Here is a 19,788-nt window from a genome sequence, read left to right as displayed (position 1 = left end):
CAGCCAAAACGCTAAAGTTTATTCTTTGATCAGGGGGAACTAAGGGATTTTGTGGAGGCAACAAGGCACACAGTAGACTTGTTAGCTCCAGAGATTCCTCAGGCAGTAATGCTGCAGGGCAGGAGGACACAGAAACTGCACCACTTTCTTGTCACGATAAATCTACAGCAGTTCCCTCTTTTTAACAATCCTTTCCCATCTGGCACTTTCAGTCTCGTCATGTTTGCGTTTCAGACAAAAAGCCATATGTCTCAATAAGAGCTCTGTAGCTCGACCACCAAACCCAGTCAGAGCTTTTTGCTGCAATAGAGCTTTCTGTGTTGCAAATGTTGAATTTTTTCCCATTGGACTGATAAAGTTATTCAGACTCTCACGGTCTGAACAGTCTCGTGTACAGAACACACTCAGCACACCAACTGATGCAATGTTCTTTTTTGAATAAATGATCTTACAGGCTACTTTATACCTGATCTAGGCTATGGTCTATAGATCCCTTCAGGGATAAAAATACCTCCCTCCTCCTAAAGCTCATCAATAATCTTCTCCAACTCTCAACTTCTTCCTGTGCATCTCTCATCTCTCACACCTACCTTTCTCTCCCCGATTTCCTCTTTACCCTCCACTTTTTCTTTTTACTCCATCTTCCCTTTCCCAGAAATCAACAAGCTCAGCCTCCTCTGAGGCTTCAGAAACCTGCCAGTCTGTCAGCGAGTGCAACTCTCCCACAGCGGTTGGTACTGCATGCATCTCACCAATCTATTTGCTTTATTGGACACACACACACACACACGCACACGCACACGCACACAATGTGCTGTGCATTTCACTCATTGTTATGTATAGATTAAAGAGGCCTGTTGGGCTCTTCTTCACAGCTGCGGTGCAGTTTGACGTCGACTATTCATGGATGTTGAGCACTCTGACTCAGACTTATCTGTCCGTTTTGCAGTTTGGCTCATGCTCATCCTTTGGTACCTTCCGCCCTGCTTTCTCTCACACTGGCACCATCAGGCCTCTCTCTGTCATACTTCCTGCGTCCCCCACATTTAACCACTCCCCTGGATCCAACACCCCCTCACCCACATCAAAGGTTCCTAGCTGGAAGGTTTGTTTTCATTTGCAATTTTACATTTTGGTTTTCTCTTTTTAAACTTTGTTGCTTCTTTGCTTCTTGTCTTTTTATTGCTTTCATGCACATTAATGTAAAGATTAACCCCACAGTTGCCATTTTGCTATTTCTCATCGCACTCAGTTTTGCAATCTTTGCTCACAAAGTTGTACTAAACTGAGAGGCTCTGTCATTTAACAGCACTTGCATAGCTTGATGTAGTGTCCATTTCTACATCTAACCGGTTCATGAGCCAAATCAGCAGCTTCCGTGATTGACTGACTTGCACGACTGTGGAGTGGCAAACACCGGAGATGCACGATTGTAGGACAGTCTCATTGTTCCGTCTGCTGCAGGACTGGGCCAAATCCTGTGAACCGTCATTGGCCAGCACTCTGCAGCGGAGGAGGGAGTCTGTGGATAAGATGAGAGAACTGGAAGCTCCACCCAGTCCGTTGGGGTACTCTGGAGATGATCCTCACCGAGCGAGAATGGGCCCTGGAACCATTGCAGCCAAGGTAAGAAGTCCTCATGGGGTAAAAATATAAATGTCAGCACATAGATTTGTCTGCCTCAAGAGTTGTAATGTGGTGAATCACATATGTAAATTTGTGGGAATCTTAATGTACTTAGCACATGTCTATCTGTGTGTGTGTGTGTGTGTGTGCACGTGCGTGCCTCAGCATGGCGAGCCGCTCTCTCCAGCAGCCAGTACTCTGGCTATGGTTCTGACCAGAGGCTTGAGTATGGAGCAGCAGAAGAGCAGCAGGGACTCTCTGCAGTACTCCAGCGGCTACAGCACTCAGACCAACACCCCCTCCTGCTCCGAGGACACCATACCTTCACAAGGTAACACTGGCCATTAACAGCCACACACTCCCTCAGGGAAAAAGCACATATTGTATCCATGCACAGCACAGTATTTCTGAATCTCCCTGCTATTTTTTCCATGATATTTTAATGGGAATTTTCATATTTCATTTGAAAAATGCAGTAGTTTGCCTTTAGTGCTCATTACTGCATGCAATAATGTAATGTAACTCTTAAGACATTTATTTGTCAGTGTTCTCTATTATTTGCTGGAAAAACAGATGCTCATGACTCACTCTCACTTTTAGGTTCTGATTATGAGTGTTACTCCCTCAACGGGGATGCTGACAGTGAAGGACAGGCAGACTTTGACAAGTCCTCCACCATCCCGCGCCACAGTAACATCGCTCAGAGCTACCGCCGTATGATCCAAACCAAGAGACCCGCCAGCACAGCAGGTCTGCCTGCAGGTAAGACCCTGCAGGGAACACCAAACGGTGCAGGGGGCAGCAGCTCCGGAGCCATCACCTCAGGGACCGCCACCATTCGCCGGACACCATCCTCCAAAACTGGAGTGAGACGCACGCCATCCACATCTGGCCCCATTCCCATCCGGCCTCCCATCGTGCCAGTTAAGACCCCTACAGTGCCAGATTCGCCAGGGTATGCAAGCCCGTCCCAGCATCGCGCAGGCAGCGAGGAGTTTCTGTATGGTGACGACCCAGCTGCTAGTGACTACATGAGAGCTTCTCCAAAGCGGATGAGCCTCCCAGACACAGCTTGGGGCTGTGGAGGCGGAGGAGGAGGGCCGGACAGGACCGTTTATGCCCAGCAGGCCCCTGGCATGGCCGCCCACAGCGCTGAGGAGGACCCTCTGCTCGCTGCCAACCGCCACAGCCTGGTGGAGAAGATAGGAGAGCTGGCAGCCAGCGCCCACGCCCTCGGTGAGGGTCACTTCCCTTTCCACAGCCCACTGCCAGGGGATCCAGCTCAGTGTGCGCCTCAGGAGCCATCATCTACGACCCAGGAGGATAAGGATATGCTGGTGTCTATACGCCGGGGGGTGAGGCTCCGCAAGGCAGTGACTGATGACAGGTCGGCTCCCAGAATTCTGCGGTAGCTGATGGAGAAGAGGGCTGTAAAGAAGCAGCTTTGGTGCCCTTATTTACAAACTGAAGCTTTGTGGTGAAATGCAGCAGCACTCGTGATACATGAAGTGAGGTACATGTAAAAAAGAAGGATGTAATGTGGTGAATGAAGGCCAGTTCAGAGTAATGAGTGACCATGGACTATGTCAAGTCATTTTATGTCATGTATGTATTACGTACTTGCAAAGTAATCCATATTTTTTTTGGTTTTCATTATCTTTTCTTTTGGTTTCGTCTGTGGGCTTTGTGGCTGTGCATCTCTGCTCCCTGTGTGACCAGTTGTTCCAGCCCAGTTTGTCCCTTCAGCCCCAGTGACGAGGACGTCACCACTGTAGGGATCGAATGCTCTGTGTTCTTTGTTCTTGCTCTTATGATTATTATAATATTGTGCTTTTCTCAATTAACACAGCCACCTGTCAGTGGAAAGTGATGGGCAGAGTGCTCTGTGAGCCTGTCTGTATGTTGTGTTTTTCATCATTACTGTACACGTACCGTAAAACTGTTTTTGTTTAATAAGCTAAACAGCAGCTGTGTAAGTCATGTATAATAGGAGCAATATGGCAGTGTTTTTATTGCTGTACTGTACTGTCAATATATTCTGCAATTAAACAGGCTTTTTACTGTTAAATGTCTTGTCTTTATCCAAAAAAAAGCAATGTCCTCATTAATAAATTAATTATTACGTGTTGTCAGTCATGCAAACAATCTGTTAGTTTTAGATTGCTGACATACAGTCCTAATCAGTAAAATCAGTCAAATATTTTATAACATTAAAGGGATAGTTTTTCTTTTTTTTTAGTGGGGATGAATGGGGACAATCATCAACAATGACAATTATCCATTGTCAGTGCATTACCAGTAATGCATGGCTGTCAGCATCTCTGCAGTTTAAAAAGCAGGCTGGAGTCTGACTTGGTAGCCAAGCAATGTGTACATTTTTTTGCAATACAATTTAAAATATAATTATAATTTCTATAAATTATATAATTTTTCTCTTTATTGTGATAATTTTCTAATATCCTTCCCACACCTTTTAAAAAAATCATCATTAGGTCATTTACTTGTTTTACTAATTTCTTAAAAGTTGTGGTAAATATCCTTCCAGGTGGATCATTGCCTTTATCTCCATGTGTTTTGTGTTGTTTTTTGTTTTGTTTTTTTTGCAAAGAAATCAAATTAATTTGCCCAGGTTTTAAAGGGTTAACTGTCCCACTTTTCCCATTGTCCCACTTTACTAGTATTTACCCTATACTTTACTGTATTTGTACTAGTTATTACTGTATGTAACAACATTTATTAGTTGACCAGATTTTTTCTCAAGTTCCTCCTCTCTCTCCTTTACTTTCTCACCTTTAGATTAGTATTTTTATTATCATTTTAATTCCGCAGAAGTTTTCTCTTCTTCAGATTTTAGACTGCGCTTAAACTCAGTATTTTATTAGTTCACTACTACGGTGATTATAGTTTCCCAGTCCTCTGTGCAGTGTAGTTTTATCTGAAACCTAATTATATCTATTATTCCTGGTAATTGTGGTTCACTCTAACTTTGCCCTGAGTTCACTGCAGTGCTTTAAAGAGACAGATGAGGGCGCCGGAGACCCTCCACTGTGGCTGAACTAACAGGCGCTGAAGGGAAACAGAAATGGAGGATATCGACATAAATGCCTCCGTGGAGGTGTTTTACGGGCTGGAAACATGAAAGATAAACGGGATAAAGAAGAAAAGAAGGAGGTAAGGACGTGTTACAACCTCCAGGATGAAACCACATGTTACACCGCGAGAGCCAACACACCGGTATGCTAGCATGTTTACAAAGACACGAACAGGCCCAAACTATATCTGCTCACTTGAATGACGTGAACCAAAATATATATTTTGCACAAGCTGTTGAGAGATTTACAACAAAATATAAGCCAACATTTAAGTCGAATTTGCTGTGAATACCTTCATGTTGGTCAGTATTGGTAGCTTTTATTTTGTGAAACAAACTCTCAGCGCATATCCTGAAGCAGGCTGTGAAATTTATGTTCCTGTGAGCTGCTTAAACCCCCTCATTATTCTTTAAATGATTGGCCCTGCTGGAAAACAACTCCTAAACTGACTGTGTAAAGCTTTTCCCTTCTGGACAACAGTGATGATGAACCGCAGGGCTCCTCTCCTGAAAAAGAGACCTCTATTGGAGGGCACTACTGTGTGATATATGAGCTCAAAGTCCATTTAGATTTGCTCTTATTATTAAGAAGCCACTTACCGGGCAGGCCCCTGAAAAGAACAACAGAGTTAGAAGTAGTGGAAGAGTTGGGCAAGGTTTTTTGAGATGGAGGGGAATATATCAGATCTATTTTAATCTCTGACTCATCTCTGACGGTCCTCACTGATTTACAAAGAAAATTGGTAGCTGAAAAGGTCTGTATAAAGCTAGATAATGAAGATCAGACAGTTGGATCCTGAGGTCTAATCAGGTGTAATGAGGGGTGGAGGTGTCTTGGTTTGTTTTTTTTTTTTCATGTGTAAATCATGTAGGAGATGCTGCAGGGCCACCAACATTGAGTTTATTAACCCTTCACCACCTGGTTTGACACCAGTTTTCTTGTGCCAGATTCAGACACCTTTCATGAGCACTGAAATCAATGAAATCTGAGGACGCTGGCTTGATTTCTCCAAACAAAAAACAAACAAACAGAAAAAGAGGGGAAAAAGCATGAGCAACTTCACAAGAAATTTCCTGCAAAATTAGCTGGGGGGGATTATTTAGATGTGCTCAAAAAATGAGGGAAAATGTCTGAAATGTTTTATAATTCTCTTAATTTTATATATATTATATATATATATATTTATATATATATATATATATATATATATATATATATATAACTTTTCTTTCTCTTTAAAGATATTCACAGGTAATTTTCTTTTAACTTTTTACTATTTTCTTGCTATTTTTTATGTCTTTTAAATATGCTTATTGGCATGGTTATTTCTATACTAATGGTTTTATCTTGCAGCACTTTGAGATTTGTTCCAAATGTAAAATGCATTAAAAATGAAAAATAATATTATTATCATTTGGGCCGTTTCTTGTTAAATTGCTTGTCACCCTCTGCCTATGTTTTTGATGAAAGAAATTAAGCCAATTTGCTCAGGTTTCAAATGGTTAAAGGTCCAGAGTGTAAGATTTAGGGAGATTTAATAGCATCTAGCAGTGAGGATTGCAGATTGCAAGCAGCTAAAACTTCTCCCAGCTGCATTTTCTTTATTGTTCAGGAAGTTTTTACCTGGAGCCAGATTATCCGCAGAGGTCTTTTCCTCTCCAAAACAAACACACCAGGTGATTTAAATGCATAAAAACACTGAATAAACCAGTTTCATGTTAAAAAAAATCAGTGTTTTTCTGGCACTCTGGTCTCGGAGGGGCTTCCAACTACTGTGGCCGACGCGAAAATGTGAAAATACGAATGGTCTGTTTCGAGTTTGTCTGCTCTGGGCTACTGTAGAAACATGGCAGTGCAACATGGTGATCTCCGTAGATGAGGACTTGCTCCTTTTGTTGATACAAACGGCTCATTCTGAGGGCTCATTTATACTGAATGATGGATATGGAGACGGATGGAGCCCTCTGTCTGTATTCTGCATTCATTTGGTCTGTATTTGTGCATATTTTCTGAAAGTTTACGGATACATCGAAATGGAGCAGCACCAATGGAAATCATGGATGCAGTGTAGCATAAATAAAGCGAGATACGACTGTAGCTGATGATAAAGAGATTTAAATAATGGCAGAACAGACTGAATTAATTGTGTATAATGATAAACACTAATAAACTGTGAAAATAGTGAAAATAATTCTCTGATCACATGTTGGGATGTATATAAAGGCCACACAGACCACTACCGTCTACGACGCTGCCTACTTTGTGTGTAGTTGTATAAAATGTTTGACTCTGCCCTCTAGTGCCATCTATTGATGAGGGCAGTGATGTTTACAACGTTTCATATGGATGTATATGTTTCGCACATGGAGGGAGCATAAATGAGCCTTAGTATGATGAAAATACAACAATTCTTATTTTCAGGTGATCATACGCTAAAGAAAACATACGTATTATATTGTATTCCATTTCTGCCGATATATATCCCCCTAAATCCTGCACACTGAACCTTTAAATCTACCCAGCTCTGGAAGCCTTCAGTATTTTTCATATTCTTCCCTGAATGGGCCCCTCATCATAATCCTCTCAGCCTCATAAATAGCACATTATTGAATTTGCACTATTTGTTCATAGCCTTGAACTGGCCGAGTAATGGAAACCTGCCTAATGGCTGGGTCTTGCTGGGATAATTAACTGAGAGAAGAATTGAGATTGTGCATCCGAGGTAATTCTCTAAAATGTGTTTCAAAGAGAACATCATCATTGCCTCTTTCAAAAAAAAAAATCTTACCTCTTAGTTGGGCAGAGCGACAGGGACAACGAGCTATGCAGATTTTTAAATTCTGCCTTTTATTTTTCAGTGACTGCCTCCCGTGTCTTTTGATGATGTGAGAAATCTTTTAATGTGCTAATAGAAAGTAGTGATTGTTGGAGGCTACAACGAGATACTGTTCAAATCAATGAACCTTTCTTAGTGTGCTAATCACTGGGGCGACCCCGGGCTCTACTAATCAGAATGTAGATATAATAAAAGCGCTCCTCAGACAAGATGTGGCCCTGAAGTTGTGCGTTTTGTTTCTATCAAAACAACAGTCCATGCATTAATCATTAAACTATTTTGGGATTCTTCCTTCGAAGTGGCTGCTGTTGTTCTCGTTTTGTTATACTTACTGAGTCTTTCAATGAACCAACCTTGGCTCTTATGAGATATGGCATTTTAAGTAATAGGCTAAAGATATGCTTGGTAATTAGGTGGTTTTATTTCATCGCTGTTTTTCGACACAAGTGACATTTTTAAAACCTGATGGCACCTTCACTGCATTATTATTAGTGAAGGTAAAATCAGCACCAGGTTGCACGCATGATTAATACATCTATTAATAAACAGTTTTGGTTTCTATGGCACAGCTTAAATACTACAGTAGGTGGCAGGTGCCTGAAGGGGATCACAGATCAAATCTAATTAGCTGTATCTAATACACGAGGGAACTGTCTTGATATTTATCCAGCTCCTCTAAATGCTTTTTGCCTTCAGGTTGTGATGAGGGAAAATGTCCTGAGGGGCCCATATTCACAGGAACTCTACAGTGAACGGCACTACAGAGCTGCTGCTCCTGTCGTGGCGTTTCCAGAAATGGCTTTTTGCAGTTCTTCCAGGAGAACGTATGAGGTAAGATTTCCTATAGATGTTCACTATAAATGGTCACACATGAAAAGCAACCGGCAAGCCGGATGCTTAGTCATCCGTTTTAATTGTCCTGTCATTCTTTTATTAATTTTGCCTGTTTCAGCCAACTATTTCACTGACGTCTGCTGAGCAGTCTATTTTTAAGACATTTTAAAGTGCCCTTTATATGATGTTAGTGCCAAATCCTGTTAACACTGCCTTCCATCGCTTCCTGTTTTGTGTTTTTTAAACTCCACTTTTCCTGGAAGAATAAACAGAACAAACAAGGTACTTTATGAGACTCCACCTCCCCCATATCCTGTTATTCCTTGTCTCTGAGGAGCACATACACAAAGGTAGAATGTTTTAAATGCTACAAGGCTGCAACCTTTGCCTTCAGAAGCTACGTCTGCCTCTGTTTGAGTGATGGGAATGGATTCGGTCAATTATTCATTAAGTAAGCATGAAGCTTTCTAATGTTCGGCGGCTGCTTTCTTGACTGAGATTTCTTTCTTTAATGCCCTGCAGCTCTTGGTTATCTGTTGGAGAAGAGGGATGATGAGACCGTTTCATGATTTTTAATTTTTTTTAAAAAATTCATTACAGCTTTGTTGTTTTTATGCGGTGTATGTTGGTGTTTCATCTCAGTGGATCACTGCCGCAACCCTCAAGTAAACTACGCCTCACACTCTGGCCTGGCCCTGTGATTGAATTAGCCTTTGCTACAGCTATCTCCAGTGCTGGCAGTCATGGTGAATTTCACCATGTGAGACAACATGATAAAAGACAGGATTTGATTTGCATTCATTAAGCACTCAGGAAGTTCAAAGAGAAGTTACAGAGCAGAATGGAGAACGCAGGGTCCTCGCAGACAGTACTTAGATATGAAAATTTCACCTTAAATGGTCCATGAGGTCATCTCCCATCAATAGGCTCCCTGTCATATTTTGCTCTGAGGCTATTTTGGTGCACATATTTTGAAATGCCTCCTCCGGTCAGAGATTGTAAAAACACCAGAGAGGGTGGGATGGCTCATGTGTCGTGGTGACACAGCCCGCAGCTTGCACCGCGTAAAAGAATACAGCGATCAACTAATATGAGCTTTGTGCTCCAGCTGCAGGCTGTGATTCAAAATTGTCTGGGGGCTCACCGCCAGTTACCGGAGTTATTGCCTGAAAAGAACAGTTTACTGCAGAGAGTGGATTCGGCTAAAATTGCAGTGATGGATTGTGGTTGCAAATTGATAAGGATCTTTCAGCGGGAGCTTTAACGAGTTTCCAAACTGAATACAAATGTAGCCTATGTATGAGCGGAGGAATGGCAATGACTCACAGGTCCAGCCAAACATCACAGCCTTAATGCATATGAATATTGATCCATGCGTGTCTAAAGTAAAGGTTGACATGACATGGGAGACATATTCAACAGAGCGTGGAGCCGTGCTCTCTAGCCCATTATTTCCTTATCTTTTTGACAATTCAGAGCCTTCCAGTCCATGTAATATTTAGTCATCTGACTTGTCAGAGGAGTGAGGGGAATTGGAAGTGTGCAGTCTGTGGGAATTAGCAGCAGACACCTACAGATTAGGTTTAGAGTGCCCTGGGTGCTCAGCAGGCTGTAGCAGAGTGGGAAGGGAAGAGAAGAGAAATCAGTGTGACAGTGTTAATTTGAACTGTGCATATAGCAGCGGCAGCAAAGACGCATGGAGCTACGCAGCCAGGGCTGTTTTAAATCATGTTTACATAGTTTAACAGCCCAGGTTTTGGCAATTGAATTTACATTGATGCATTTTTTTTGCAGAAATGTGATTGTGTGAACATGTGATTGTAGAAATGCAGTCCATTGTAGGGACTGTCACCTAAAGTTTAAATAGAAATTTCAGGCTCAGACAGGCAGAGGGAAGATGAGTACAGTGCAGGAGTGATTTCCATCTACAACAAAATACTGTGGAAGTGTTCTTGAGCAAGGCAGCCCTGACAGCTTCACTGGAGCCAAAATGTTTCCAGACAGAGCGTAAAAGGGAGGGATGTGTGTTTACTCGACTTTTTCTGGACATGAGGGATGACTGATTGGTCTCTCGATCAACAGTCTTCACGCTGAGAGCGGATTTGTGGCAGTCGGTGTCACACAGCTGGGAAGGCACTGCGTGTTCACAGGCTCAGCCGGCGCGGAGAGGTTTGAGGCGGGGACCCTCCTGACCAGTACACAGGGTGGGGTTCACCGAGGAGCTCCGTCCCCGTGCGCCGCCACGCCCCCGCGCTTGGCGCTGTCCGGTGCTCTGGTGCTGAACGCTGGGTACGAACACCGCCAAACTGCCTGCAGCGCTGGTGACTGGCCGCACGCAGCCGTGCTGCATGGAGCCAAATGACGGATCTCTCAGGATGAAAAAGCTCTAAGTTGACAGGGGTCTCCTGGAAGGATCATATCGGGGATAACTATGACGGGAATGTTTTTCAAGTGTTTCTATTTTCTTTTTCAATGATTTTCCACCAACCCTCCTGAGTCGCTTGGAGGTACATAACTTGCCACCAACATGATTTGGGGTGTTTTGTTATGCTGCCTTCTGACGCCGGCTGCTGGATATCAAACACAGGAGCGACTGCCTTTCTTTCACGGGCATGTTTTTGAGAACTCCCCGGCGGCTTCTAAAGTAAACGGACTGAGCATTCCGGTGAGGCGCATCAACGCGCAAAAATGGTGCCCAGTCTCCGGGATGCACTTCAAACTGTACGGGAACGGCAGCGAAGATTTCCGCGCCTTCGCCCACCACAAACGGGGGAATATATTGCTAAAAACTTCCAGGGTTTTGGACAGAGAGGCTCGCTCAGAATACCTGCTGAGCGTGGGTCTGTGTTGCCAGACCTGCGTCTCGGAGTCTGTCGTTTTTGCGGTTGCCTCGGTAAAAGTGGACGTTTTGGACACCAACGACCACGAGCCGACTTTTCGCAGTGCAGACACCGTTCACATAACTTTAGATGACACCACTGCTCTCCGTAGTGTGGTTTACAGGCTGGAGGCTGTCGACGCAGACAGCGGCAACAACGCAGAGTTGACATACATTTCCATCCCCAAAAATGGCAGTTTCTATGTTGTCCCGAAAACAGGGGAAGTTTTGCTGGTTGACTCTATCCTGGGGCTCCCCTCTGAATTCAGATTTTATGTTTTTGCCAGAGACCACGGTTGGCCCCCTCTGACCAGTAAAGGTGTAGTGGTTACTATTGCTCCACAGCGGTGGGCGACGCGTCCTGCTGAATTAGCGGGGTCAGGAAGAGGGGGGCGGTCGCCGCGGGCTCTGCTTGACCCTGGCACGGTGGTTTCCCTCAACGTGTCCGAAGATGCCAACATCGGCTCTGTCATAACGAGCCTGAGTCCCGCCAGGTTTCAGTCACCCGCCTACGAGTTGGTTTACCCGGAGTCAGAGAGCTCTCCGGTCACCGTGGGGCGCGACAGTGGAGATATCACGATAAGCAGGAGGCTGGATAGGGAGACAGAGCCTTTCCTGGAGCTCACTGTTAAGATTCAGGACAAACGAGGTGTGTAGAATATTCCTCCATTAATCTGCACTTAAGTTAGGTCATGTACCCCCCTCCCCTCCCCTCCCCCTCTGCCTCCTTTCTCAAGGAATTATATGCATTGTGGGGATGATGCCCTATTTTAATGGTATGCTGCGCATTACATGCACACCTAAAACTGTGCTGCCATCTGGACACATCGCCCTTCATCGGTGGAGCCTCTCAACAGGCCTGACATATTCATCATATCCATACAGGGCTGTCAGTGTAGCTGCAGCCTCATTCCACAGGTGTGCCTCATTATCATCTATCCAGCCATACCTGAAATATGAGCTCCAACATTGCAGCATTCAGTGCAAGATTTTGTTTATGTATTTCAATATTTGTCCATTTTTTTGTCATATGCATGAGATATATCAATTTTGATTATATCTCAAGCTTATTTGCAGCAGGGAGAATATTATTATTTTCAGTTTATGTTACGAGGTCTTTGTGAACCGGCTGAAATATGTCCTTGATTGACAGAGTTTGCAACTGTGAAGTTGTTTTCAGAGCTAATCCTTGCAGAGTGGCAAACCACTGCGACCCTCGCTCCCTCTCATCTACTGGCATTACCCCTCTAATCCTCCTCTCATTCACTCTCTAGTCCCAGGGATTTGAAGTAGCACCGCCACAGTCATTCAACCTCTCCAATTCTTGGAGGAAAGGTAAAAATTGTGTGTCTCAGTTGCTCAAGTTTTGGTTTTTGCTCCCCCCAAAGTTCTTTAAAACAAGAAAAACAAAAACAAGGAATCAAAAATGATTTGCTTTGTAATTGAGCTACATAGCGTGCAGGAAACAGTGTGCGCTGTTTTTATTCGAATTGCCTGCTGCTGTTACATTGCACAGCATGTTCTAGATTGTAATTGCGTGCTTGATTGGGAGACGTTCCTGCAATGGGGCGTCTGGAGGTTTTTTAGGAGAGAGCAAAAATAGCCAGAATTCTTGACGTTTTGTTTTTTTTCTTGCACAGATGCATAACAGCTATAAGCCGCTTCAGCCTGACAGATATTCAGATACCTTCCTCCATTTTACCTCTCTCACCTGCGAAACTCTCCTCTCCTGATCAAAGGCATGGCATGTCCTTTATCCTGTGACTACAGCTTTCCAGACAGAATCCTGACGGAGTCTGGGAGGACAGGTCTTTCTTCTGTCTCATTTCCAATCCCTGCATACACGTCTCTCTGAGTGAAGGAGTCCATTTTAGCTGTTTTTCCCCCCTCTTTTTTTTTTGAGATTTAACCTAATCTTCCACACGAATTGGCTTCTTACCATTGCATTTGGGTTTGCTTAAGTGTGTCGTAGTCTGTCTAACAGATAAAAAAGCTCCTAGGCACACTGCATTAAAAGAAAAGACTGAGCGAGATGCTTTGTGGTTCTGTGTCTTTGTAGGTGTTTGTTTGCATGCAAGAGTGAGACAGCGCGGTCATACTAAAATTGACCCCAGGTATGATAACAACAGTTTTAATAAGGCGCCGTGTGTTGCATCGCCTTAACTTATTTTCCCACCGTGAACTCTCTGTAGCACAGAGCTGTCCGTGGTGCTGACAGTCACCTGCTGAATGTCAAACAGAAAGCACTGTCAGGCAGCAGTCTACCAGCAGTTCAAAGGATATTCAAGTCAGCAGCATTCAGTGCTAACCATAACAGTGTTTACTATTCCCATACAAGGGCTAGACAAAATAATAGGCACAAATCTGAGCCACAGAATGACAACTGTAGCCTTAAAAACTAGTACCAGAGCTGAAATCATGCTTTTTAGAGACAGATATGCGCCTGGATAATAGTACAGGTGGTTTTTATTGCAACGTCATTGTCAATATTTGAGTCTTCCTTTCATTTTGTCCACACCTTGTGCATACTGTCACTTTTATTCAAACGTAGATGAACCAATTGTGATGATAAATCTTGCCTCGAATCCTCTCCTTCTGCCACACTAAAATTGCTGCTTCCCACACTTCTGTTAAGACAGCCATTACCATCACAAATATTACCACAGAGCCATATCTTGTAGCCTATAGGTAAATGTCTACCTTATTGATTTTCTGTTAATGCTGCTTAATGTTTGGATAATCTCCTGGATACTTCCAGACATGTTCGTCACTGTGTGTGTGTGTGTGTGTGTGTGTGTGTGTGTGTGTGTGGGACAAAGAGTACATGTGGCTATTAACTGGTGAATGCAGATGCACTAAGTGTGTAGTGATTGTGTTCATTAGCTAGTTAATGTGGGCATGAAATGCTAATCACACTGGTGCAAGGCTTTCTTATGTTAATAAGTTTGCAGTGGGTACAGCGCTATGTTTAGAGCTGCTCAAATGGAGATTAAAAAGTCTAGTTTGTCACTTTAGATATCTCCGATAAATTATTATGGCACACTGCAGATGAGGGGAGATGGAGCAGCAGTACTAGATTGCTCTCAGTATGGGGTCCATCCTCATTGGTGTACTTACCTGAAAGTATGGCTCTGAAACGTGACTTGTTTGAACACTGAGTCATTTTTGTAGCCTGCTTTATGAATCAAAAACAGCGTTAAAAGGTTTTATTTGAATAAAAGTTGAATAATAAGGCCATAATGGGCTAAATATGCCAATGTGTATTACTATCAGGAGGACAGAGAGTGAAGGGCCACAGTAGTTTACACACATTTTACCCAGACTTTAGTGTGTCATCCATTAATCAAAAGATACACAGGCCCACAAGGCAAGTCAAGGCAAGGCAGCTTTATTTGTATAGCACATTTCATAAACAGGGCAATTCAAAGTGCTTTACAGAGTAATAAAATATAAAAACATGATAAAAGACGATTTACAATAAAAGAAAAAGAGATAAGATATTCAAGTTGAAATCAATTTCTAAATACAAGTTGAAATCAATTTCTAAATGATTTTAAAAAAGTGCAGACAAGAGGTGCAAAGATAAAAAGATAATTTAAAATGATTTCAAATGAAATTTAAAAATAAGTTGGTAGTCAGCAGGTGGAGTAGGCAGTGCGAAAAAGGAAACGTGTACAAAAATGTGCTTGTTGTTTCTTATGTCTGCTCATATCTGACAAAATTAGCGATCGTCACGATTACAATTTTCTACAGAAATCGACCATTTAATGTGATCACGCAACACACTGTCACATATGACCGCTCAGTGCAGACAATTACATTGATGAACCAGTTTAAGATTATTCTTTCTCTCGCTCAATTTCCAATGTGATATTCTTATATTACATATTACCATCACGCCGGTGTGATTCATTACACCACTTTAATTTTTAATTACACTCCCAAAGTTAGAAATTACTTTCTTATTTTTTCCAAAACAAAACAAACATTTTCACTTAATTTCTTTTCTTTTGATTATTACTGTGCTCAAAACTTTCTCTATTAAGAAAATTAGGTTGCCTGACTCATCATCTGAGTAAATGTATGGAGCATTATTTTCAGATGGCTGTACTTATTCAGAGATCTTAATAAGATATTTTCTGGGGTGGATTGGGATGTAATTAGGAGTTCACTGCATGTACATAGACAGGATTTCAGGACCCCCTGATAAGTTTTGACACTGTTCCTCTCATTCCGATGCATCAGATTTAGTTTACAGTAGAATCACCTTGTTTGCCTAAGGAGTCTGTTCTCACTCAGGGCCCTAAAAAAGTATTCCTCCTTTTCTCCTTGACTAGATCCCCTGCTAATGTTGGAGAAATATTTACCTTCTGAACTATATTCAGTACACTTAAAATCCCCAGAGAAAACAATGCAGTGATATTATTCTGACATAGCCTCTGTGTATCAAACCAGTAGCATAAGAAAAAGGAAAAAAAAGGTAAAAGTAATGGAAGTAGGCCATGACTCATGACTCACAGAAACTGGTTATGTGGTGTTGTTTTTGTGGAGAGGGAGTGAGGGACCTCTACAGCTCTTCCTGTAAAGGATTTTTGCTGGCCCACAGAGGACGTCAGTTTAGATTTGTATTGGTGGGGATTTTTTTTTCTTCTTCTCGCTTTTGGTTGTCCCACCCGAAGAATCCTTTTCTTCGCACCTGAGTAGGAATCTGTTAATGGTATTTGACGGGTTGGGAGGAGTATTGAACAAGTGGTGCAGTCCTTTGTGAGTTGGAGTGGAGGATATTGGAGTGGTTTCTCCCTCTCCTTTAGGTTTCTGTGGGCAGGGTGGCATTCAGCTTGTGGTAATCACCTCTCCTCAGCCTGTTTTTTTTTTTTTTCTCAGGGAACCTTATTCTGCTCTCTCCTTGCTCCTCTCTCTTCTTGTCTCCGTCTCATAGTCAGCATCTCGCCTCATGCTGTCTTTAATCCAATTTCCCTTTTCATACTCATTTTTCCCCCCACAATATTTGCATATTCCCCTTGTGATGTGAAATGAATTGAGAAGAGACTCGATCTCATTTTTGTTTGTAATTTGTGACTGTGGGGCTGTTTGTTTTAAGTAGAAAACAATTTCACAAAAAGCTGTCTGCATTTATTCAATTTAGTAAAAAATGCCCGTGGTGATTATGCATTATTATGTGTGTGTGTGATTGCGAGGATGTGTGCGGTTGCATGTGCATGAGGGGATCCCCCCCCTGTTGTACATATCTAATGGTGTAAATGTGTTTGTGTATCATTCTGTGCTTGTGTTAAGTGTTGTGTTTGTCCTTTCAGCATCTGAGATTCCCCGCAGCAGAGGTTCTCAGATTTGTTGCCTGACAACATGCTGTGAAGCTGTAACATGCCTGCAGCATTTGATTTCTGCTCTGTGGTCTCTCAGATATCAAATGGATGTGTCTTAGGAACATCCCAGCAGTCCTCTCTTCTCTATAGTCCTAGCATGTATCTGATGCCATGTAGGAGGGAAGGGAAGTGTGTGTGCACCACAGTTTTTTGTTTTTTTTTTTAAAGATGGGATTAAGCACAGAGAACAAGAGCAGGGGGAGGAAGGAAAGTAGCTTCCCTGCACAGTAGAGATATTTAAAGTGGGTACATGGCGCTACTATCAGGGGCACAGAAAGGTCAGGGCCAGCTGTAATGCTGGGGGCATGGCCACAGATTGTGGCTTTAAGATCGAGGAGGTTAAGTGAGGCAAAGGTGAAAAACCAGTGGAGGAATGAGAAAGACAGGGAAGGATGGAGGCAGGAAAAGGGATTGAAGGGAGTGTGTAAATGCATGCTTGTGTGAGATTGTTTTTCCCTGTGTGCCTATAAGCTTTGCTGAAGATAAGTAAAGGGCAGCCAGATCAGAGGAAGGGAGTTGTAAACTGCTGATGAGAGGTCAGCTTGGTAAAACATAATTGTGAGATGGTTAGAGGGCAGGAGTGAGAAACTAGCAGGAGGGGAATGAGGTGTGCCTTTAGTAGAGGGGATGGCTACAGGGCACAGGGGTGCACTGTGCAGCTGTGAAAAGGGCAATGTTTTGTGCTAGTATTTGTCTGAAGATTGTTTGGGGGCAATTGGAGGGAGGATGAGGAGATAAATACGACCTGCCCTTTCGAATGGCAAGAAGAGAGAAAGCAAAAGATAGAAAGACAGAATATGGTGTGCTCTCACCTGAAACAAGACCTTAATTTAGGGTTGCTGCTGATGCAGGGTACTGACCTATATTTATATTTGGAGCTCACGGGGACCATTTTTATGTCAGGTAACACAAGGCCAGGGATTCTCCAACAAATCCTTCAAATCAAACAACAAAATAAGTCTGTATTTTTTTAATCCAATGCACCCATAGAGTATCCCAGTAGTAAGTACTAAAACCTGGAAATAAATAAGCATTTCATGATCTCCGGTTCCCTCCTCTCGAAATTTTGGGTTTTTTGAATGGGTCTTGGGTTAGAAACCTTAAATAATGTCTGTGGGCTTTTTGGTTTTTTTGTATATTTCATTTGTGGTTTTAAGTTTTACAAATATAACAACACAACAACATAACAGGAACCATGTGTATAACCATCGGCCCAGGCATTCATACACACCTATGTATATATGAAAAAAAACCCAAACCCACACACACATACGCATATTTATGCTCACACATATTCATGGGGGTGTTCAAATGAGGTCTGTGGTTCACACCAGTTTAAGAGACTTTCATGTTTTGTTCTACAACATAAGATATGCCAATAAATACCCCACTCGCAAACTTTGAAGTTTTTATGTCTTAAAAAAGGTGGTTGCAAATAAGTGGCTAAATGGGACTACAGAATGTTATCACATATCACAACACGGCTTTACAGCCTCGTAGCCATAGTGACGCAACCGTCGGGTAGTTAGTTTTAGCCTAGCAATAGCTTTTTTGCTTCTGGCGATAGTGTTTAGGCTTCAAAACTCATAAAAGTGGTGTTCATGAATTAAAACATGTTTACCACAGGGCTTATTTTCTGCAGTGATCCAAAATCCAATGGAAAAATCCCATCGGCTTTTTTAACGAGGGAACCAGGGTGACGTTGGCCTTCAAAAAAACATCATCCCTGCAGCGCTCTACTGGCAGGGTGAAATCTTCTGTATACTGCTTCCAAAACTGTTACAAATAACTTCTGAAAAATAAATCAGTTTTCATGATGTGACTGCACTATGTTTAAAAGTATTGTGTGCAGAATTGTCAGTTACTGTTACTGTTTGAAAACACTCTTGCCAGCAAAAGTTAGAGTAAAAGCCAACCCCAGATTCACTCTCATTTAGCGTTTGGCCCATAGACTGTGGAAATAATGGACATGGCCACTGTGACGTCACTCATTGGCATTATGGTTGTCACCATCTTGGTTTTTTGGAACCAGAAGTGACCATATCTGGATGTGAACCTGGCACTGTGGAGAGGTGAAGGGAGGAGCTGACTGAGAGGCTGAGGACACTATCAGCACTCTGTTCCTCAAAGTGACACCCTTTTTTTTGGGAGTTTGTGCTTAGGTGATGTGAGGGTCTAAGGGCAGAGGGATGTTGTATGCTGTAAAGCCCTCTGAGGAAAACTGTGTTTTGTGATAATGGGCTTTATAAATAAAATTGACTTGACTTGACTTGACTTAATTTTGAGTACCTTTAAGCCTTAATTTAATGTAAACGGTTGAGTTCTGTAAAAATCCAAGCATAACCACAAGCATAAAGCATATACACATGTCAATATTGGGCATTTGAAATAACTGATACTATTGTTTGTCAATCTGGAAACTATCCAGGGATTGCTGTGGCACCTACTGCTGTGAATTGACGAATATAACTGATAGCAGAAACACCAAATTTTATCATGACATTCTAGTGACAGTGACAGAAACTGCATTTGATATGAATCAGTCACGTTTGATCTGCTTGATAAGGTCAGTATCGACCCTCATACCAGATCAATTTGGTGGAATTATACCAGAGCAACAAAAGGAGGGAGGAAGATATTTGTACGCTGATGTCAGGGTAAGTTGACTTAAGTTGTCAAAGACATAATTATAGAGCTGCAGATGTGAAATGAGCGATTGTGTACATGTCTGTCACTCTGTTTACATGAGCAATGTATATCTCATTACAGCAGCACCCTCAACAGCCAACCCACATAAATTACACAGGTTTGCTGTTGCGAGGTGTGGCGGGAGGTGTGAGTGCTGCATAAGGCACAGCATTGTGAGGACAGTCATAGCGACAGGGAGTTTTTATCTGGCCAAGGGTCTGCATTATTGATGCCCATTACCACAGGCATTGTCAACTCCAGACATTGCACGGAGGCAGGCGCTGTCAGGTAAATGTCTTGCTGACCTCCAACTGCACAGATTCCCAGAATGCCTCGTGCAACCTGGTGTCTACCTGGGTGATAAATGAGGACGACTTGCACATTGTACAAGAAGCTTATCGCCGACTGAGAAGGTTTCGTTTTATTAAATCTAATTCATGATGTGCTGAC

General features: G+C 42.6%; 2 protein-coding genes across 5 annotated transcripts in view; both read left to right on the top strand.

The window, feature by feature from the left end:
• The window catches only part of mtss1la (MTSS I-BAR domain containing 2a), a 30,195-nt gene extending 26,501 nt beyond the window's left edge, over window positions 1-3,694 (top strand). For 2 of the 4 annotated variants that reach the window (XM_042496270.1, XM_042496271.1), the window contains 5 exons: window positions 656-730; window positions 950-1,105; window positions 1,465-1,626; window positions 1,792-1,957; window positions 2,227-3,694. In XM_042496270.1, coding sequence (XP_042352204.1) covers window positions 656-730; window positions 950-1,105; window positions 1,465-1,626; window positions 1,792-1,957; window positions 2,227-3,038 — 1,371 coding nt within the window. In that variant the 3' untranslated portion in view covers window positions 3,039-3,694. The remainder of the gene's footprint in view (window positions 1-655; window positions 731-949; window positions 1,106-1,464; window positions 1,627-1,791; window positions 1,958-2,226) is intronic. The other 2 variants (XM_042496273.1, XM_042496272.1) reach the window with 1 other exon arrangement.
• A 7,221-nt stretch (window positions 3,695-10,915) lies between these two features.
• Window positions 10,916-19,788, top strand: part of LOC121950393 (neural-cadherin-like) — an 88,843-nt gene continuing 79,970 nt past the window's right edge. Inside the window, exon 1 of the mRNA XM_042496378.1 lies at window positions 10,916-11,915. Within this exon, the coding sequence (XP_042352312.1) occupies window positions 10,916-11,915 (1,000 nt within the window). The remainder of the gene's footprint in view (window positions 11,916-19,788) is intronic.

The sequence above is a fragment of the Plectropomus leopardus genome, chromosome 11, assembly GCF_008729295.1.
Source record: "Plectropomus leopardus isolate mb chromosome 11, YSFRI_Pleo_2.0, whole genome shotgun sequence".
Classification (NCBI taxonomy): domain Eukaryota; kingdom Metazoa; phylum Chordata; class Actinopteri; order Perciformes; family Serranidae; genus Plectropomus; species Plectropomus leopardus.
This window is presented reverse-complemented; position numbering and strand designations above follow the sequence as displayed.